Source organism: Garra rufa, chromosome 3 (assembly GCF_049309525.1).
Source record: "Garra rufa chromosome 3, GarRuf1.0, whole genome shotgun sequence".
NCBI classification, from domain to species: domain Eukaryota; kingdom Metazoa; phylum Chordata; class Actinopteri; order Cypriniformes; family Cyprinidae; genus Garra; species Garra rufa.
Genome location: NC_133363.1, coordinates 65,796,359 through 65,813,112, shown reverse-complemented (window position 1 = coordinate 65,813,112; position 16,754 = coordinate 65,796,359). Strand labels below are relative to the sequence as shown.

The 16,754-nt window shown below is 33.0% G+C and overlaps 1 protein-coding gene across 1 annotated transcript in view; it reads right to left on the bottom strand.

The window, feature by feature from the left end:
- Positions 1-16,319, bottom strand: part of LOC141331750 (uncharacterized) — a 31,059-nt gene extending 14,740 nt beyond the window's left edge. The window contains exons 1-6 of the mRNA XM_073836780.1: positions 16,313-16,319; positions 13,758-13,923; positions 11,241-11,350; positions 9,603-9,684; positions 4,350-4,542; positions 4,187-4,255 (exon numbers count right to left, since the gene is read on the bottom strand). Of these exons, the coding sequence (XP_073692881.1) occupies positions 4,187-4,255; positions 4,350-4,542; positions 9,603-9,684; positions 11,241-11,350; positions 13,758-13,923; positions 16,313-16,319 (627 nt within the window). The remainder of the gene's footprint in view (positions 1-4,186; positions 4,256-4,349; positions 4,543-9,602; positions 9,685-11,240; positions 11,351-13,757; positions 13,924-16,312) is intronic.
- Between the last annotated feature and the right edge of the window lie 435 nt (positions 16,320-16,754).

The window sequence follows — 16,754 nt, the reverse complement described above, 5'->3', positions numbered from 1 at the left end:
TTTACTCTCGCAGTATTTCAACTTTACTCTCGTAGTATTTAGACTTTACTCTTGTAATATTTCGACTTTACTCTCGTAGTATTTCAACTTTACTCTCGTAGTATTTTGACTTTACTCTTGTAATATTTCGACTTTACTCTCGTAGTATTTCAACTTTACTCTCGTAGTATTTTGACTTTACTCTTGTAATATTTTGACTTTACTCTCGTAGTATTTTGACTTTACTCTTGTAATATTTTGACTTTACTCTTGTAATATTTCGACTTTACTCTCGTAGTATTTCAACTTTACTCTCGTAGTATTTTGACTTTACTCTCATAGTATTTAGACTTTACTCTCATAGTATTTAGACTTTACTCTCGTAGTATTTAGACTTTACTCTTGTAATATTTCGACTTTACTCTCGTGGTATTTCAACTTTACTCTCGTAGTATTTAGACTTTACTCTCGTAGTATTTAGACTTTACTCTTGTAATATTTCGACTTTACTCTCATAGTATTTCAACTTTACTCTTGTAATATTTCGACTTTATTCTCATAGTATTTCAACTTCACTCTCGTAATATTTCGACTTTATTCTCATAGTATTTATTTCAACTTTACTCTCGTAATATTTCGACTTTACTCTCGTAGTATTTCAACTTTACTCTCGTAGTATTTCAACTTTACTCTCGTAGTATTTCAACTTTACTCTCGTAGTATTTCAACTTTACTCTCGTAGTATTTAGACCTTTTCTCTCGTAGTGTTTCGACTTTACTCTCGTAGTATTTCGACTTTACTCTCATTGTTTTTCAACTTTACTCTCGTAGTATTTCGACTTTACTCTCGTAGTATTTCGACTTTACTCTCGTAGTATTTCGACTTTACTCTCGTAGTATTTCGACTTTACTCTCGTAGTATTTAGACTTTACTCTCGTAGTATTTAGACTTTACTCTTGTAATATTTCGACTTTACTCTCGTGGTATTTCAACTTTACTCTCGTAGTATTTAGACTTTACTCTCGTGGTATTTAGACTTTACTCTTGTAATATTTCGACTTTACTCTCATAGTATTTCAACTTTACTCTCGTAATATTTCGACTTTATTCTCATAGTATTTCAACTTTACTCTCGTAATATTTCGACTTTACTCTCGTAGTATTTCAACTTTACTCTCGTAGTATTTCAACTTTACTCTCGTAGTATTTCAACTTTACTCTCGTAGTATTTCGACTTTACTCTCGTAGTATTTAGACTTTTTCTCTCGTAGTGTTTCGACTTTACTCTCGTAGTGTTTCAACTTTACTCTCGTAGTGTTTCGACTTTACTCTCGTAGTGTTTCGACTTTACTCTCGTAGTGTTTCGACTTTACTCTCGTAGTATTTCAACTTTACTCTCGTAGTATTTAGACCTTTTCTCTCGTAGTGTTTCGACTTTACTCTCGTAGTATTTCGACTTTACTCTCGTAGTATTTCAACTTTACTCTCGTAGTATTTCAACTTTACTCTCGTAGTATTTCAACTTTACTCTCGTAGTATTTAGACTTTTTCTCTCGTAGTGTTTCGACTTTACTCTCGTAGTATTTCGACTTTACTCTCGTAGTATTTCGACATTACTCTCGTAGTATTTCGACTTTTTCTCTCGTAGTGTTTCGACTTTACTCTCGTAGTGTTTCAACTTTACTCTCGTAGTGTTTCGACTTTACTCTCGTAGTGTTTCGACTTTACTCTCGTAGTATTTCAACTTTACTCTCGTAGTATTTAGACCTTTTCTCTCGTAGTGTTTCGACTTTACTCTCGTAGTATTTCGACTTTACTCTCATTGTTTTTCAACTTTACTTTCGTAGTATTTCGACTTTACTCTCGTAGTATTTCGACTTTACTCTCGTAGTATTTCGACTTTACTCTCGTAGTATTTCGACTTTACTCTCGTAGTATTTCGACTTTACTCTCGTAGTATTTCGACTTTACTCTCGTAGTATTTCGACTTTACTCTCGTAGTATTTCGACTTTACTCTCGTAGTATTTAGACTTTACTCTCGTAGTATTTAGACTTTACTCTCGTAGTATTTAGACTTTACTCTCGTAATATTTCGACTTTACTCTCGTGGTATTTCAACTTTACTCTCGTAGTATTTAGACTTTACTCTCGTGGTATTTAGACTTTACTCTCGTAATATTTCGACTTTACTCTCATAGTATTTCAACTTTACTCTCGTAATATTTCGACTTTATTCTCATAGTATTTCAACTTTACTCTCGTAATATTTCGACTTTACTCTCGTAGTATTTCAACTTTACTCTCGTAGTATTTCAACTTTACTCTCGTAGTATTTCAACTTTACTCTCGTAGTATTTCAACTTTACTCTCGTAGTATTTAGACTTTTTCTCTCGTAGTGTTTCGACTTTACTCTCGTAGTATTTCGACTTTACTCTCGTAGTATTTCGACATTACTCTCGTAGTGTTTCGACTTTACTCTCGTAGTGTTTCAACTTTACTCTCGTAGTGTTTCGACTTTACTCTCGTAGTGTTTCGACTTTACTCTCGTAGTGTTTCGACTTTACTCTCGTAGTATTTCGACTTTACTCTCGTAGTATTTCGACTTTACTCTCGTAGTATTTCGACTTTACTCTCATAGTATTTCGACTTTACTCTCATAGTATTTCGACTTTACTCTCGTAGTATTTCAACTGTACTTTCGTAGTATTTCGACTTTACTCTCGTAATATTTCAACTTTACTCTCGTAGTATTTCGACTTTACTCTCGTAGTATTTCAACTTTACTCTCGTAGTATTTCGACTTTACTCGTAGTGTTTCGACTTTATTCTCGTAGTATTTCGACTTTATTCTCGTAGTGTTTCGACTTTACTCTCGTAGTATTTCGACTTTACTCTCGTAGTATTTCGACTTTACTCTCGTATTTCGACTTTACTCTCGTAGTATTTCGACTTTACTCTCGTAGTATTTCGACTTTATTCCCGTAGTATTTCGACTTTACTCCAGTAGTATTTCGACTTTACTCTCGTAGTATTTCGACTTTACTCTCGTAGTATTTCAACTTTACTCTCGTAGTATTTCAACTTTACTCTCGTAGTATTCTGACTTTACTCTCATTGTTTTTTAACTTTACTCTCGTAATGTTTCGACTTTACTCTTGTAGTGTTTCGACTTTACTTTCGTTGTATTTCAACTTCATTCTCGTAATGTTTCAACTTTACTCTCGTAGTATTTCGACTTTACTCTCGTAGTATTTTGACTTTACTCTCATTGTTTTTTAACTTTACTCTCGTAGGGTTTCGACTTTATTCTCGTAATGTTTCGACTTTACTCTTGTAGTGTTTCGACTTTACTTTCGTTGTATTTCAACTTCATTCTCGTAATGTTTCAACTTTACTCTCGTAGTATTTTGACTTTATTCTCATAGTATTTCGACTTTATTCACGTTGCATTTAGACTTTATTCTCATAGTATTTTGACTTTATTCTCATAGTATTTTCAACTTTTACCTACTGAAGAGAAATATCTAATAGATTTATGGCCTGTTCATACCAAGACAAATGTTCAGTGTGAAAATGATTTTATTGTTGTTTGATAAACATCACAACAGCTTTTTTAGTATCTTGGTATAGTATAATAGTTTGTGTTAATTTTTTGAATTAGATTTGGATTTTTATGTTTTTAACTTTTATGTCAATTTTACTTTTTTATGTTTTAGTAATTTTGTTGTGTATTTTTTATTAAATTTTAGTTTATTTAGTTGTAGTTATTTTAGTGCTTTCAAAGTACCTTCAAGATACATAAAAATTAGATGTTTTTCCAGTTGAAGTTCATTTACGTAATAATGACTTATGCTTTTTTTTTATTTGATCATGAATATGACTAAATAATAATATAAAAGAAAAGTATTATTAATGCAATATTTCACTGTAAAACAAAAGCAGATTATTTAAGAAAAATAATACTTATCTTATTTGCCAATTTATTGTTGCATATTTTACAGTTTATTTTCCTATTTTCAAAAAACAATCACGCAGTAGAGAACGACTCCTTTTAGACACTTTCTTTGCTATTTTTCACATGCATTACAATTTGGTTTAAATACATGTGATGTACATCAGATTGCAGTGTTCACAGCACCTTTAAAAAGTAAATCATAACAACAGTTCATGTTTAGTGTGTTTGAGTGTCCGTTGCATGAATCACCTTCTTGATGTTGCTCTCTGGGTTGAATCCACATTCAAACCCACGTGGGGACACCGAAGTATGAAAGCCCTGCCATTTAAGATAACAAAACATGAATGAGTTTTAAATTTACGCAGATGCATGGAGCATATAAACATGTTTGAGCGGTTTTCTGATCATTCACCATATTTTCTCCCCAGTCGGTCAGACTGTAGTCCACCGTGATCTCCTCGCCTTTGGCAATGTCTCGAATGGCTATGACGACGAGCCGGACCTGACTCCCACAATGCACCTCTCTAATCCTGCAGTTGGGAGGTGGGTGGAACAGAACAGGGCCGCGGACGCCGCTAGTGCCCTCTTCAGACAGCTCAGGCACACTGCAAGACGCAGACAAACACACAGTACATTCAGAGTCAACACAACTGAGGACAATGGAAGCTTCAAAAAATATTTAAAAAAATAAAAAACAAAAAATGTGACTTTTTATCTCACGATTCTGCATTTTTTTCTCTTGAGTCTTATATACCTTGCAGTTAAACCTCAGAATTGCAAACTAGGAATTGAATAGTCGACTTTGAATTTTCGACTTTATTCTCACAGTATTTCGACTTTATTCTCGTAGTATTTCGACTTTATTCTCTGAGTATTTAGAGTTTAATCTCGTAGTATTTTGACTTTATTCTCGTAGTATTTCGACTTTATTCTCGTAGTATTTCGACTTTATTCTCTGAGTATTTAGAGTTTAATCTCGTAGTATTTTGACTTTATTCTCGTAGTATTTCGACTTTACCCTCGTAGTATTTTGACTTTATTCTCAGAGAATTTCGACTTTTTTCTCGGAGAATTTCAACTTTATTCTCATAGTATTTTGACTTTATTCTCGTAGTATATCGATTTTACTCTCTGAGTATTGAGAGTTTATTCTCGTAGTATTTAGACTTTACTCTCGTAGTATTTCGACTTTATTCTCGTAGTATATCGATTTTACTCTCTGAGTATTGAGACTTTACTCTCGTAGTATTTAGACTTTATTCTCGTAGTATATCGATTTTACTCTCTGAGTATTGAGACTTTACTCTCGTAGTATTTAGACTTTACTCTCATAGTATTTCGACTTTATTCTCGTAGTATATCGATTTTACTCTCTGAGTATTGAGACTTTACTCTCGTAGTATTTAGACTTTATTCTCGTAGTATATCGATTTTACTCTCTGAGTATTGAGACTTTACTCTCGTAGTATTTAGACTTTACTCTCATAGTATTTAGACTTTATTCTCGTAGTATATCGATTTTACTCTCTGAGTATTGAGACTTTACTCTCGTAGTATTTAGACTTTACTCTCATAGTATTTTGACTTTATTCTCGTAGTATATCGATTTTACTCTCTGAGTATTGAGACTTTATTCTCGTAGTATTTAGACTTTACTCTCATAGTATTTCGACTTTATTCTCGTAGTATATCGATTTTACTCTCTGAGTATTGAGACTTTACTCTCGTAGTATTTAGACTTTATTCTCGTAGTATATCGATTTTACTCTCTGAGTATTGAGACTTTACTCTCGTAGTATTTAGACTTTACTCTCATAGTATTTCGACTTTATTCTCGTAGTATATCGATTTTACTCTCTGAGTATTGAGACTTTACTCTCGTAGTATTTAGACTTTAATCTCGTAGTATTTAGACTTTACTCTCGTAGTATTTAGACTTTACTCTCGTAGTATTTCGACTTTACTCTCGTAGTATTTCGACTTTACTCTCGTAGCAGTGATGGAGTACTCGAGTCCTGGACTCGGACTCGAGTCCGACTCGAGTCACTATTCTTTGGACTCGAGTCCGACTCGAGAATCCACTCTCTGGACTTGTGACTCGACTTGGACTCGCAGATTGATGACTCGAACTTGGACTCGGACTCGAGGATATATACAATCGGACTTGAGCATTCATCACTTTGTTTTTGACTAAATATGTTATAAAATATTATATAAGGTGTTACACTTTTCCTGTTTCGTGCCCAAGACCGGCCGCGATCTCCCTTCACAGACACTGCTACCTCTCGCTCTCTTTGCTTGACAACACACTCACTGACGTCACTCACTTTTACGCTCGTGCAATGCATGATGCATGATTCGCGGGCTAAATGTTCACATTTGTAAAATGCAGAAAGACGTGCCCCGGATCGTGAAGTTCGCCTACGCAAATTTTGCTTCTAATGCTGGAAAGAGCAGCGCTATGTTGTGTGTGTAATCGCACAATTGAGGAAAAGACTGGCACAACCTCAAACTTTAACAGACACCTGTCACGGATGCACCCAGAAACATAAGCAAAATGCTTTCCATTGCCTAACGTTAGCTTTTTTCAAAAAAATATTTTTGACTAATGCATATATGATAACAAATAGAAGAAGCTAGGGTTAATGTATGTCTGGTTCAGATTACAGCATTTTTTTGTCTGTTGATAACTTAACGTTACTAGTCACTGTGCCGGATCAGATTTTTGCGATATTTGTCTGTTGCGATAGTCACTGTGTCAGATTAAACATTTTTTTGCAATTTTGACTCTTAAAATCCTGTGGTGTCGACAAGAAACATGTCAGACGTTACTTTCTGACCAGTCGCTTGCCGTCACACACACGCACACACACACGTTAAATAATTCGGTCACACACACAATCTCTCTCTCTCTCTCTGCATATCGTATTGATTTTTACGTTTTAAGTATCTTTAAAATACAGTGTCCTGTAAAATGCAGGTTTTTTTTTTTTTTTTCGCTGAGTGTATTTCTGTAATACAGTGTTAAAGGATTAGTTCACACAAAAATGGAAATCTCCTAATCATGTACTCCTCCCATTGCCATCCAGGATCTTTTTTTTTCTCCAGTGGAAAATAATTTTTTTTCTTAAAAGAAAATCAGTTCAGGATGTTTACTTAATGGACTTCAATGCCAACTCAGTTGGTTGTTCTTGTTTCTTAATCAGGTGAGTAAATTATTAGGAAATTTTCATTTTGAGGTAAACTAATCCTTTAATGTTACTTATATATCAGAAATATATAAAAAAATATTTAAACTATTAAATATAATCGTGCCACAACTGGAGACATGTAGACTCGAATACGGGACTTGAGACTCGACTCGGACTCGAACTCTGGTAATGGTGACTCGACTTGGACTCGACTCGGACTCTTCTTTGGTGACTCGGACTTGGACTCGGACTCGAACACTGGGACTCGAGACTCGACTCGGACTCGACAGTTGGTGACTCGACTACAACACTGTCTCGTAGTATTTCGACTTTACTCTCGTAGTATTTCGACTTTACTCTCGTAGTATTTCGACTTTACTCTCGTAGTATTTAGACTTTACTCTCGTAGTATTTCGACTTTACTCTCGTAGTATTTAGACTTTACTCTCGTAGTATTTCGACTTTACTCTCGTAGTATTTCGACTTTACTCTCGTAGTATTTCGACTTTACTCTCGTAGTATTTAGACTTTACTCTCGTAGTATTTCGACTTTACTCTCGTAGTATTTCGACTTTACTCTCGTAGTATTTAGACTTTACTCTTGTAATATTTCGACTTTACTCTCGTAGTATTTAGACTTTACTCTCGTAGTATTTAGACTTTACTCTCGTAGTATTTAGACTTTATTCTCGTAGTATTTAGACTTTATTCTCGTAGTATTTAGACTTTATTCTCGTAGTATTTAGACTTTACTCTCGTAGTATTTAGACTTTACTCTCGTAGTATTTCGACTTTACTCTCGTAGTATTTCGACTTTACTCTCGTAGTATTTCGACTTTACTCTCGTAGTATTTCGACTTTACTCTCGTAGTATTTCGACTTTACTCTCGTAGTATTTAGACTTTACTCTCGTAGTATTTAGACTTTACTCTCGTAGTATTTAGACTTTATTCTCGTAGTATTTAGACTTTATTCTCGTAGTATTTAGACTTTACTCTCGTAGTATTTAGACTTTATTCTCGTAGTATTTAGACTTTACTCTCGTAGTATTTAGACTTTACTCTCGTAGTATTTAGACTTTATTCTCGTAGTATTTAGACTTTATTCTCGTAGTATTTAGACTTTACTCTCGTAGTATTTAGACTTTATTCTCGTAGTATTTAGACTTTATTCTCGTAGTATTTAGACTTTACTCTCGTAGTATTTAGACTTTATTCTCGTAGTATTTAGACTTTATTCTCGTAGTATTTAGACTTTATTCTCGTAGTATTTAGACTTTATTCTCGTAGTATTTAGACTTTATTCTCGTAGTATTTAGACTTTACTCTCGTAGTATTTAGACTTTACTCTCGTAGTATTTAGACTTTATTCTCGTAGTATTTAGACTTTATTCTCGTAGTATTTAGACTTTATTCTCGTAGTATTTAGACTTTATTCTCGTAGTATTTAGACTTTACTCTCGTAGTATTTAGACTTTACTCTCGTAGTATTTAGACTTTATTCTCGTAGTATTTAGACTTTATTCTCGTAGTATTTAGACTTTATTCTCGTAGTATTTAGACTTTACTCTCGTAGTATTTAGACTTTACTCTCGTAGTATTTAGACTTTACTCTCGTAGTATTTAGACTTTACTCTCGTAGTATTTCGACTTTACTCTCGTAGTATTTCGACTTTACTCTCGTAGTATTTCGACTTTACTCTCGTAGTATTTCGACTTTACTCTCGTAGTATTTAGACTTTACTCTCGTAGTATTTAGACTTTACTCTCGTAGTATTTAGACTTTACTCTCGTAGTATTTAGACTTTACTCTCGTAGTATTTAGACTTTACTCTCGTAGTATTTAGACTTTATTCTCGTAGTATTTAGACTTTACTCTCGTAGTATTTCGACTTTACTCTCGTAGTATTTCGACTTTACTCTCGTAGTATTTCGACTTTACTCTCGTAGTATTTAGACTTTACTCTCGTAGTATTTCGACTTTACTCTCGTAGTATTTAGACTTTACTCTCGTAGTATTTAGACTTTATTCTCGTAGTATTTAGACTTTACTCTCGTAGTATTTAGACTTTACTCTCGTAGTATTTAGACTTTACTCTCGTAGTATTTAGACTTTATTCTCGTAGTATTTAGACTTTACTCTCGTAGTATTTCGACTTTACTCTCGTAGTATTTCGACTTTACTCTCGTAGTATTTAGACTTTACTCTCGTAGTATTTCGACTTTACTCTCGTAGTATTTAGACTTTATTCTCGTAGTATTTTCGATCTCACGATTTTTATCTCACGATTCTGCATTTTTTCTCTTGAGTCTTATATACCTTGCAGTTAAACCTCAGAATTGCAAACTAGGAATTGAATAGAAACTAGATAAAAAAAAAAGTTTGTCAAGACCAATTTTAGGTTGGCTTGAGAAAGCCTAGCTTGAAAGTTTAAAACAACTGTAAAAGCTTAAAGAGCAGGTTCTCTCTCGTACCAGAGCTGTGGGTCGGTGAGGTAGTACGGGCTGCCCGGTGGAGGAAGCCGGTCTTCAGCTCCCTCTGCATACTGGTCATCCCCTACACAAACACCAAAATCACACATTAAAATAAATAAAAATAAATAAATGAACCAACCCTGTACAGCCTAATCATCAGAAAAAGTGGGTGGTTTACTTGCATCATATTTGATCCATCAGGTTTTTATGTGTCATATAGTCTGGTATAGTGAGAACATGGAGAAAAAAACAACTCTATTTTATTTAGAGACTCAAACTGAGCAAACACACACTTTGGGCAGATGCTGTTATTTACATGATGAAATTCTAATGTGTGTAATGTACACTGATCAAAAAAACTGAACAAGAAAACTGTAATATTGTAGCTGTTTTCAATGTGAATATATTTTAAAATGTAATTTATTCCTGTGACACAAAGCTGAATTTTTAGCATCATTACTCCAGTCTTCAGTGTTACATAATCCTTCAGAAATCATTCTAATATATTGATTTATTATCAGTGTTGGAAACAGTGCTGCTTAACATTTTTTCACAACCCGTGATAATTTTTCCAGGATTCTTTGATCAATAAAAGGTTCAAAAGAACAGCATTTATTTAAAATAGAAAGGTTTTCTAACAATATACACTAGTGTTCAAAAGTTTGTGGTCAGTAAATGTTTATTCTTTTTCTTTTTTGAAGAAATTAATACTTTTGCTTACCAAAGATGTGTTAAATTAATGAAAAGCAATAGCATAGATTTACACTGTTAGAAAATATTTTTATTTTGAACAAATGCTGTTCCTTTTAACTTGTAATTCATCAAAGAATCCTGAAAAAAAAAAAAAAGAATCACAGGTTCCAAAAAATAATACTGTTTCCAACATTCATAATTCTAATAATAAATCAGTATTTTAGAATGATTTCTGCAACAGCTGATGAAAACTCAGCTTTGCATCACAGGAACAAATTATATTTTAAAGTATATTAAAATAAAAAAACATTATTTTATATTGTAATAACATTTGGCAATATTACTGTTTTTTCTGTATTTTTGATCAAATGAACACAACCTTGATGAGCAGAAGAGACTTTAAAAAACATTACAAGTCTTACTGATCTCAAACTTTTGAGCGTCAGTGTATATCAATGAGATTATTTTTTAGGATAGAGCAGACACTGACATAAAATAATGTAAATCCAATATGTCTTAGCAAGATGAGATTGATCCAAACATATAATGCAATCCAATCCAATGATGATTGAGAGATGAACAAATAAACGTTCCTCAAAAGATGTGAGATGTTTTGGAGGCTTGAGAAGATCATTCCTCCACTGAGGAACACTGAAAGTAAAGCTTCTAGAAACAAACATTCCTCAAAAGATCCTGATAATTAGAATTGAGACAAAAAATGATTGATAGAGAATCAAGTAAAGCCTAGTAAGTGTTCATCTGGAAATATTACTACAGTTATTCTGACAAAAATCAGCCAGGATTTGACAGCAAAACCACACATGAAGCACCAGCTGAAGGTGAATGTTTGTTTAATTACAATAAAGAGCTTTTATTTGATGAAAACACACTCTAAACTATCAATAAGATGACAGAAGGCATGCAGTTGATAGTATATTTCAGTACCTGGGCTATAACTGTGTTCAGACAGACTCTCCTCCTCATCCTCCGTCACATACGCCGCTCTGTCACACACCTTCACCGGCGTCCCCTTCCTCTTCCTGCCGCACACACGCCTGTGCAAAACACAAACACACCGCATCACGCCATCAGACGCACTACTACAGGCCTTTACCATCACACTGCAGTCACACTGATGATTCACACTAACACTAACCGAACGAACACTTCAGGACACAGCGCAGATACGATCATGCAAACCGATTCAGACTAATGACTCTTGTGACTTATGGAAGAAAAAGGTATTAATAACAATAAATAAATATGACTGCAATTACACATACACTGCTAAATGCTTTTCTTACTTAGATTTTTTGACTTGTTTCCAGCCAAAATATGTACAAATTCTTAAATCAAGAAAGTAAAAAATAATTTTAGTTTTCAGAAAAAAACAAGTCAAAATGAAGTGAGTTTTTGCTTGAAACAAGCTCAATAATCTGCCAATGGGGTAAGATAAAAAAAAAAAATCTTATTTCAAATAGAAAACAATATCATTTATATCTTATCCCACTGGCAGATTATTTAGCTTGTTTCAAGCAAAAACTCTAACCTAATTTAGACTTCCTTCTTTGGTTTAAGATTTTTTAGCTGGAAATAAGATGAAAAAATCTAAGTAAGAAAAGCATTTTTTTTTTTTTTTGCAGTGTAGTTTAGTGAAGTTTATCTTTAACCAGTATTGAAGTGAAATCTGTAGGGTTTGTGCACTGCAAAAAGCTCTTTTCTTACTTAGATTTTTTTGTCTTGTTTCCAGTCGAAATTTCTAAAAGTTATTGAATCAAAAAGGATTTTCTACACGAGTAAAAATTGTCTTGTTTTCAGAAAAAAAGTCAAAATTAAGTGCATTTTTGCTTGAAACTAGCTAAATATTATCTGCCAATGGGGTGAGAAAAAATTATCTCGTTTTCTGTTTGAAATAAGATTATTTTGCTTGTTCTAAGCAAAAACTCACCTAATTTTGAAGCAAAATAATTTTTACTTCTTGACTTAAGAATTTTCAGATATTTTGGCTGAAAACAAGACAAAAACATCTAATTAAGAAAAGCATTTTTTGCACTGTAGTTTAGAGAAGTTTATCTTTAACCAGTATTGCAGTGAAATCTGTAGGCTTTGTGCATTGCAAAAAGTGCTTTTCTTACTTAGATTTTTTGTCTTTTTTTAAAAATCAAAAATAATTTTTCTACATGAGTAAAAATTATCTTGTTTTCAGAAAAAAAAAACAAGTCAAAATTAAGTGAGTCTTTGCTTAGAACAAGCTAAATAATCTGCCAAAAAAAATATTATTTCAAACAGAAAATAAGATTATTTTCTCTTACTCCATTGGCAGATTATTTTACTTGTTTCAAGCAAAACCTCACTTAATTTAGACTTGTTTTTTCCTTCTTGATTCAATAATTTTGAGATATTTTGGCTGGAAACAAGACAAAAACATCTAAGTAAGAAAAGCATTTTTTTTGCAGTGTAGTTTAGTGAAGTTTATCTTTAACCAGTATTGAAGTGAAATCTGTAGGCTTTGGTGAAAAGCGTTGTTCTTTTTAACTTAGATTTTTTTTGTCTTGTTTCCAGTGAAAATATCTAAAAATGATTGAATCAAAAAATTCTGACTTGTTTTTCTAAAAACAAGAAAATAATAATAAAATAAATTTTGGCTGGAAACAAGACAAAAAAATCTAAGATGAGTGTAGGTTGTAGCAAGGTTCTCTAAATGTTATGATAAACATTCACAAGCAACATTAATAGAATGTGCGTTCAACGTTTTTAACAACGTTATTTATTTATCGTTTATGGAATGCTTTTATCTGCTAAATTTTTATAAACATCATTAGAACATACTGGGAATATTATGATAACAATAACACATACTAATTTCATTATTAGTATATTAAAAATGAGTATTACGCTTCCTAATTTAGATAACATTACTGCATAGGTATATATATGATGATTACTACTATTAAACTTAAACAGCATATTATGTTTTACCTGTTTGTTTGGTTAGTTATTGCATCAAATACAGAATTAAACCCAGTAAAATCGGATTATCGGACACTTTGACACGCAAATAATCGCTATCGCTCGGATAAATATATCGCTCGATTCGGTTACCATGGTGAATTGTTGTAACGGTCGCTTGCACACGTGAGCGCGCCCAGCAGCAGTGTCCGTGCACGCGCTGACAGGTCTCGCGCACTCGCGTAGTGTTTTGCTAATCGTTCGAGTCGCCGCGGCATCTGACATTTACGCGACCCGGTAAAGAGCAACGGAAAAATAACATAGTAAAGATACGCGCGAGCTCGGAGCACGAGAAAGGCGTCGTTTGCTACAACGGACGCGGGTTTTGCTCTCATCGCGGCGTGTGCACGAGGACAACAGAACCGGACCGGCTAACCGTTAGCACGCACGCTAATCCGAGCACTTCCCCCGAAACAAACGGCACGATCCGTTTCCCCAGCGAAAGTGACTGACCCTCGCGGTGGCGGCGGCTTGCTGCCATCCCCGTCGCTGTCGAGGGTCGGGGGCTCCCGGTAATCGAACGGCGACCGCACGCTCTCCGCCATTAGCGCTGCTCCGGTGCGCATGCGCAGCAGCTCCGAGCTGGCCAGGCCCTGAGATGGGCTCCAACAGACACTGACTTCAATAAAACATCATTGTGATCATTCAGTGACATTATAGGCAGTATTATTTATGATCAAGTCAAGGGAAACCTACAGATATGAAGGAATTAAATAGAAAAGAAAATCCAGGCCTTGAAAAATAGATGCAAAATAATGCAATCTTAAAAAAATCATGGCATTTTCTAAGCTCTTTTTTTTGTTTTGTTTTTTTAAAGAAGTCTTTTATGCTCATCTCATTTATTTGATCAAAAATACAGAAATAGTAATATTGCAAATTGTTATTACAATATAAAATAATGTTTTTTATTATAATATACTTTAAAATATAATTTATTCCTGTGATGAAAAGCTGAATTTTTATCAGCTGTTACTCCAGTCTTCAGTGTCACATGGTCCTTCAGAAATAATTCTAATATGCTGATTTATTATTAGAATTAACAATGTTTTAAACTTTTTTTAAAATCAGTTTCTTGATGAACAAAAGGTTAAAAAGAACGATATTTTTTTAAAACTATAAATCTTTTCTAACAACGTAAATCTATGCTATCACTTTTTTATTAATTTAACACATCCTTGATCAATAAAAGTATTAATTTCTTTCAAAAAGAAAAAAAGAAAACCTTTCTATTTCAAATAAATGCTGTTCTTTTTTAACCTTTTATTGATCAAAGAATCCTGGAAAAAAGTATCACAGGTTCCAAAAAAAAAAAATCAGCAACTGTTTTCAACATTGATAATAAATCAGCATATTAGAATGATTTTTAAAGAATCATGTGACACTGAAGACTGGAGTAATGATGCTGAAAATCAGCTTTGTATCACAGGAATAAATTACATTTTTAAATATTTTCACATAGAAAACAGTCATTTTAAATTAAAATAATATTTCACAATATTACAGGTTTTTTTTTTTGTATTTTTGTTCAAATAAATGTGACTTTTAAAAATCTTATATATATATTAAAACATTATTACTGCTCACACATTACAATCCTTCCAGTATATGTAACTAAATATTATTGTAATACTAATGAAATGAAAAAAATATACACTGCAATACACTATAAATATGTATATACACTTGCTACAAAGTAATGCATTATATTTATTTGTAATATTGATATTAAAATGTAAAGTGTGAGTTTATTACTGTTTTTAATTTTAAATGGTCACATGAAAATGTGTAAAATATTAGTGAAACAATTAATGAAATGATAAAAACCCAGGATAATTTTTAGAGTAGCTTTAATATATTATATTTTTAATGATTTAAATTTTGCTAATGTTTTATATTTTGCAATTTCTGTAAAATTGTGGAAACTGGGAAGCATTTCTTTCTTTCTCACATTCAAAAACCATCTATTACACACAAACACAGCAGGCATGCAAAGAATACTCACACACTGAGTTTCATCCCATAATTTATTGATTAATATAGACAAATACATGATACTGTGATCAATAATATAACAAAATAGAGAATGTGAGGAATATGAGCTGAACGTTCTGCTGCAAAGCTTCGTTAGTGTGTGTTTCTCACAGATAAAACCGACCCCGAGAGACGTTCGGACGACAAACGTGCAGCGACTTCATTCAGATCAGACAAACAGTGCATAAACCTCCAGATACGACCACAGATTCACAGCATTCACAACCTCAGAGTTAGTCGCCAGGAGCTACGCTGGTTTATTAATAGCAGAGAAAAGCATCACAGTGTTACATTTACAAGACATCTCAGTAAAAATGAATAAATAATGACATTAATATATTAATAATTCAGATTTTTGGTTGCAAGTCTATAGACTACAGTCTAAAAATAACACTATTGTCTTCACTATTCAGTAATGCCTTTGATTTGGATTTAGTTCACAATGAAATCTGACTTCAATCATACAGTAATTCACAGTCTAAGTCACAGGCGGTTTGCTACATCATTAGTTAGTACAGTAAGAGGTTAGTAGGTTTGGTTTTGCAGGTCACAAAGCTGCGTTTGATCACTAATGGCTCACTAACTAACCGGTTAGTTCTTGGGTTTTCACAATTGTATGCATCTCAGGACATGGGTCACATTGTTTTAATATATGTGAAACAATCAGAGCACAACTATTAACTGTTATCATCTTTATATCTAACCTAAAAAAAAAAGGTAAACGTCAAACTTTGTTAGTTTGTTTGTGGGTGAAATGATACTAGTAATGTACACAACTTTCTTCACTGTAAAAAACTATTTGTTGAGTCAACTTAAAATAATTTGTTACCTCGCTGCCTTTAAAAAAAAAAAAAGTTTAACCAACTTACTAAGTAACAATTTAGATATTTGAGTCGATTCAACTTCAAATTTTAAGGCAGCTCACTGTAAAAATTAAAAAAATTAAAATTCTTGAGTCAACTTAAATAATTAGTTACCCTCCATGCCTTAAAATTTTAAGTGCAGTCAACTCAAATGTTTAGCCAACTTAAAATGTTTGGTTGTACTAAGTAGGAATTTAGATATTTGAGTTGATTCAACTTCAAATTTTAAGGCAGCTGCACTGTAAAAAAAACTATTTCTCAAGTCAACTTAAAATTATTTGTTACCCAGCTGCCTTAAAATTTTAAGTTCAGTCAACTTAAATAAAAGTTTAGTCAACTTGAAATGTTAAGTTGTACTAAGTAACAATTTAGAAATTTGATTCAACTTAAAATTTCAAGGCAGCTGCACTGTAAAAAAAATCATTTCTTGAGTCAACTTAACTAATTTGTTTGCCTCTATGCCTTAAAATTTGAAGTTCAGTCAACTCAAAAAAGTTTAGCCAACTTAAAATGTTAGGTTGTACTAAGTAACAATTTATACATTTGAGTTGATTCA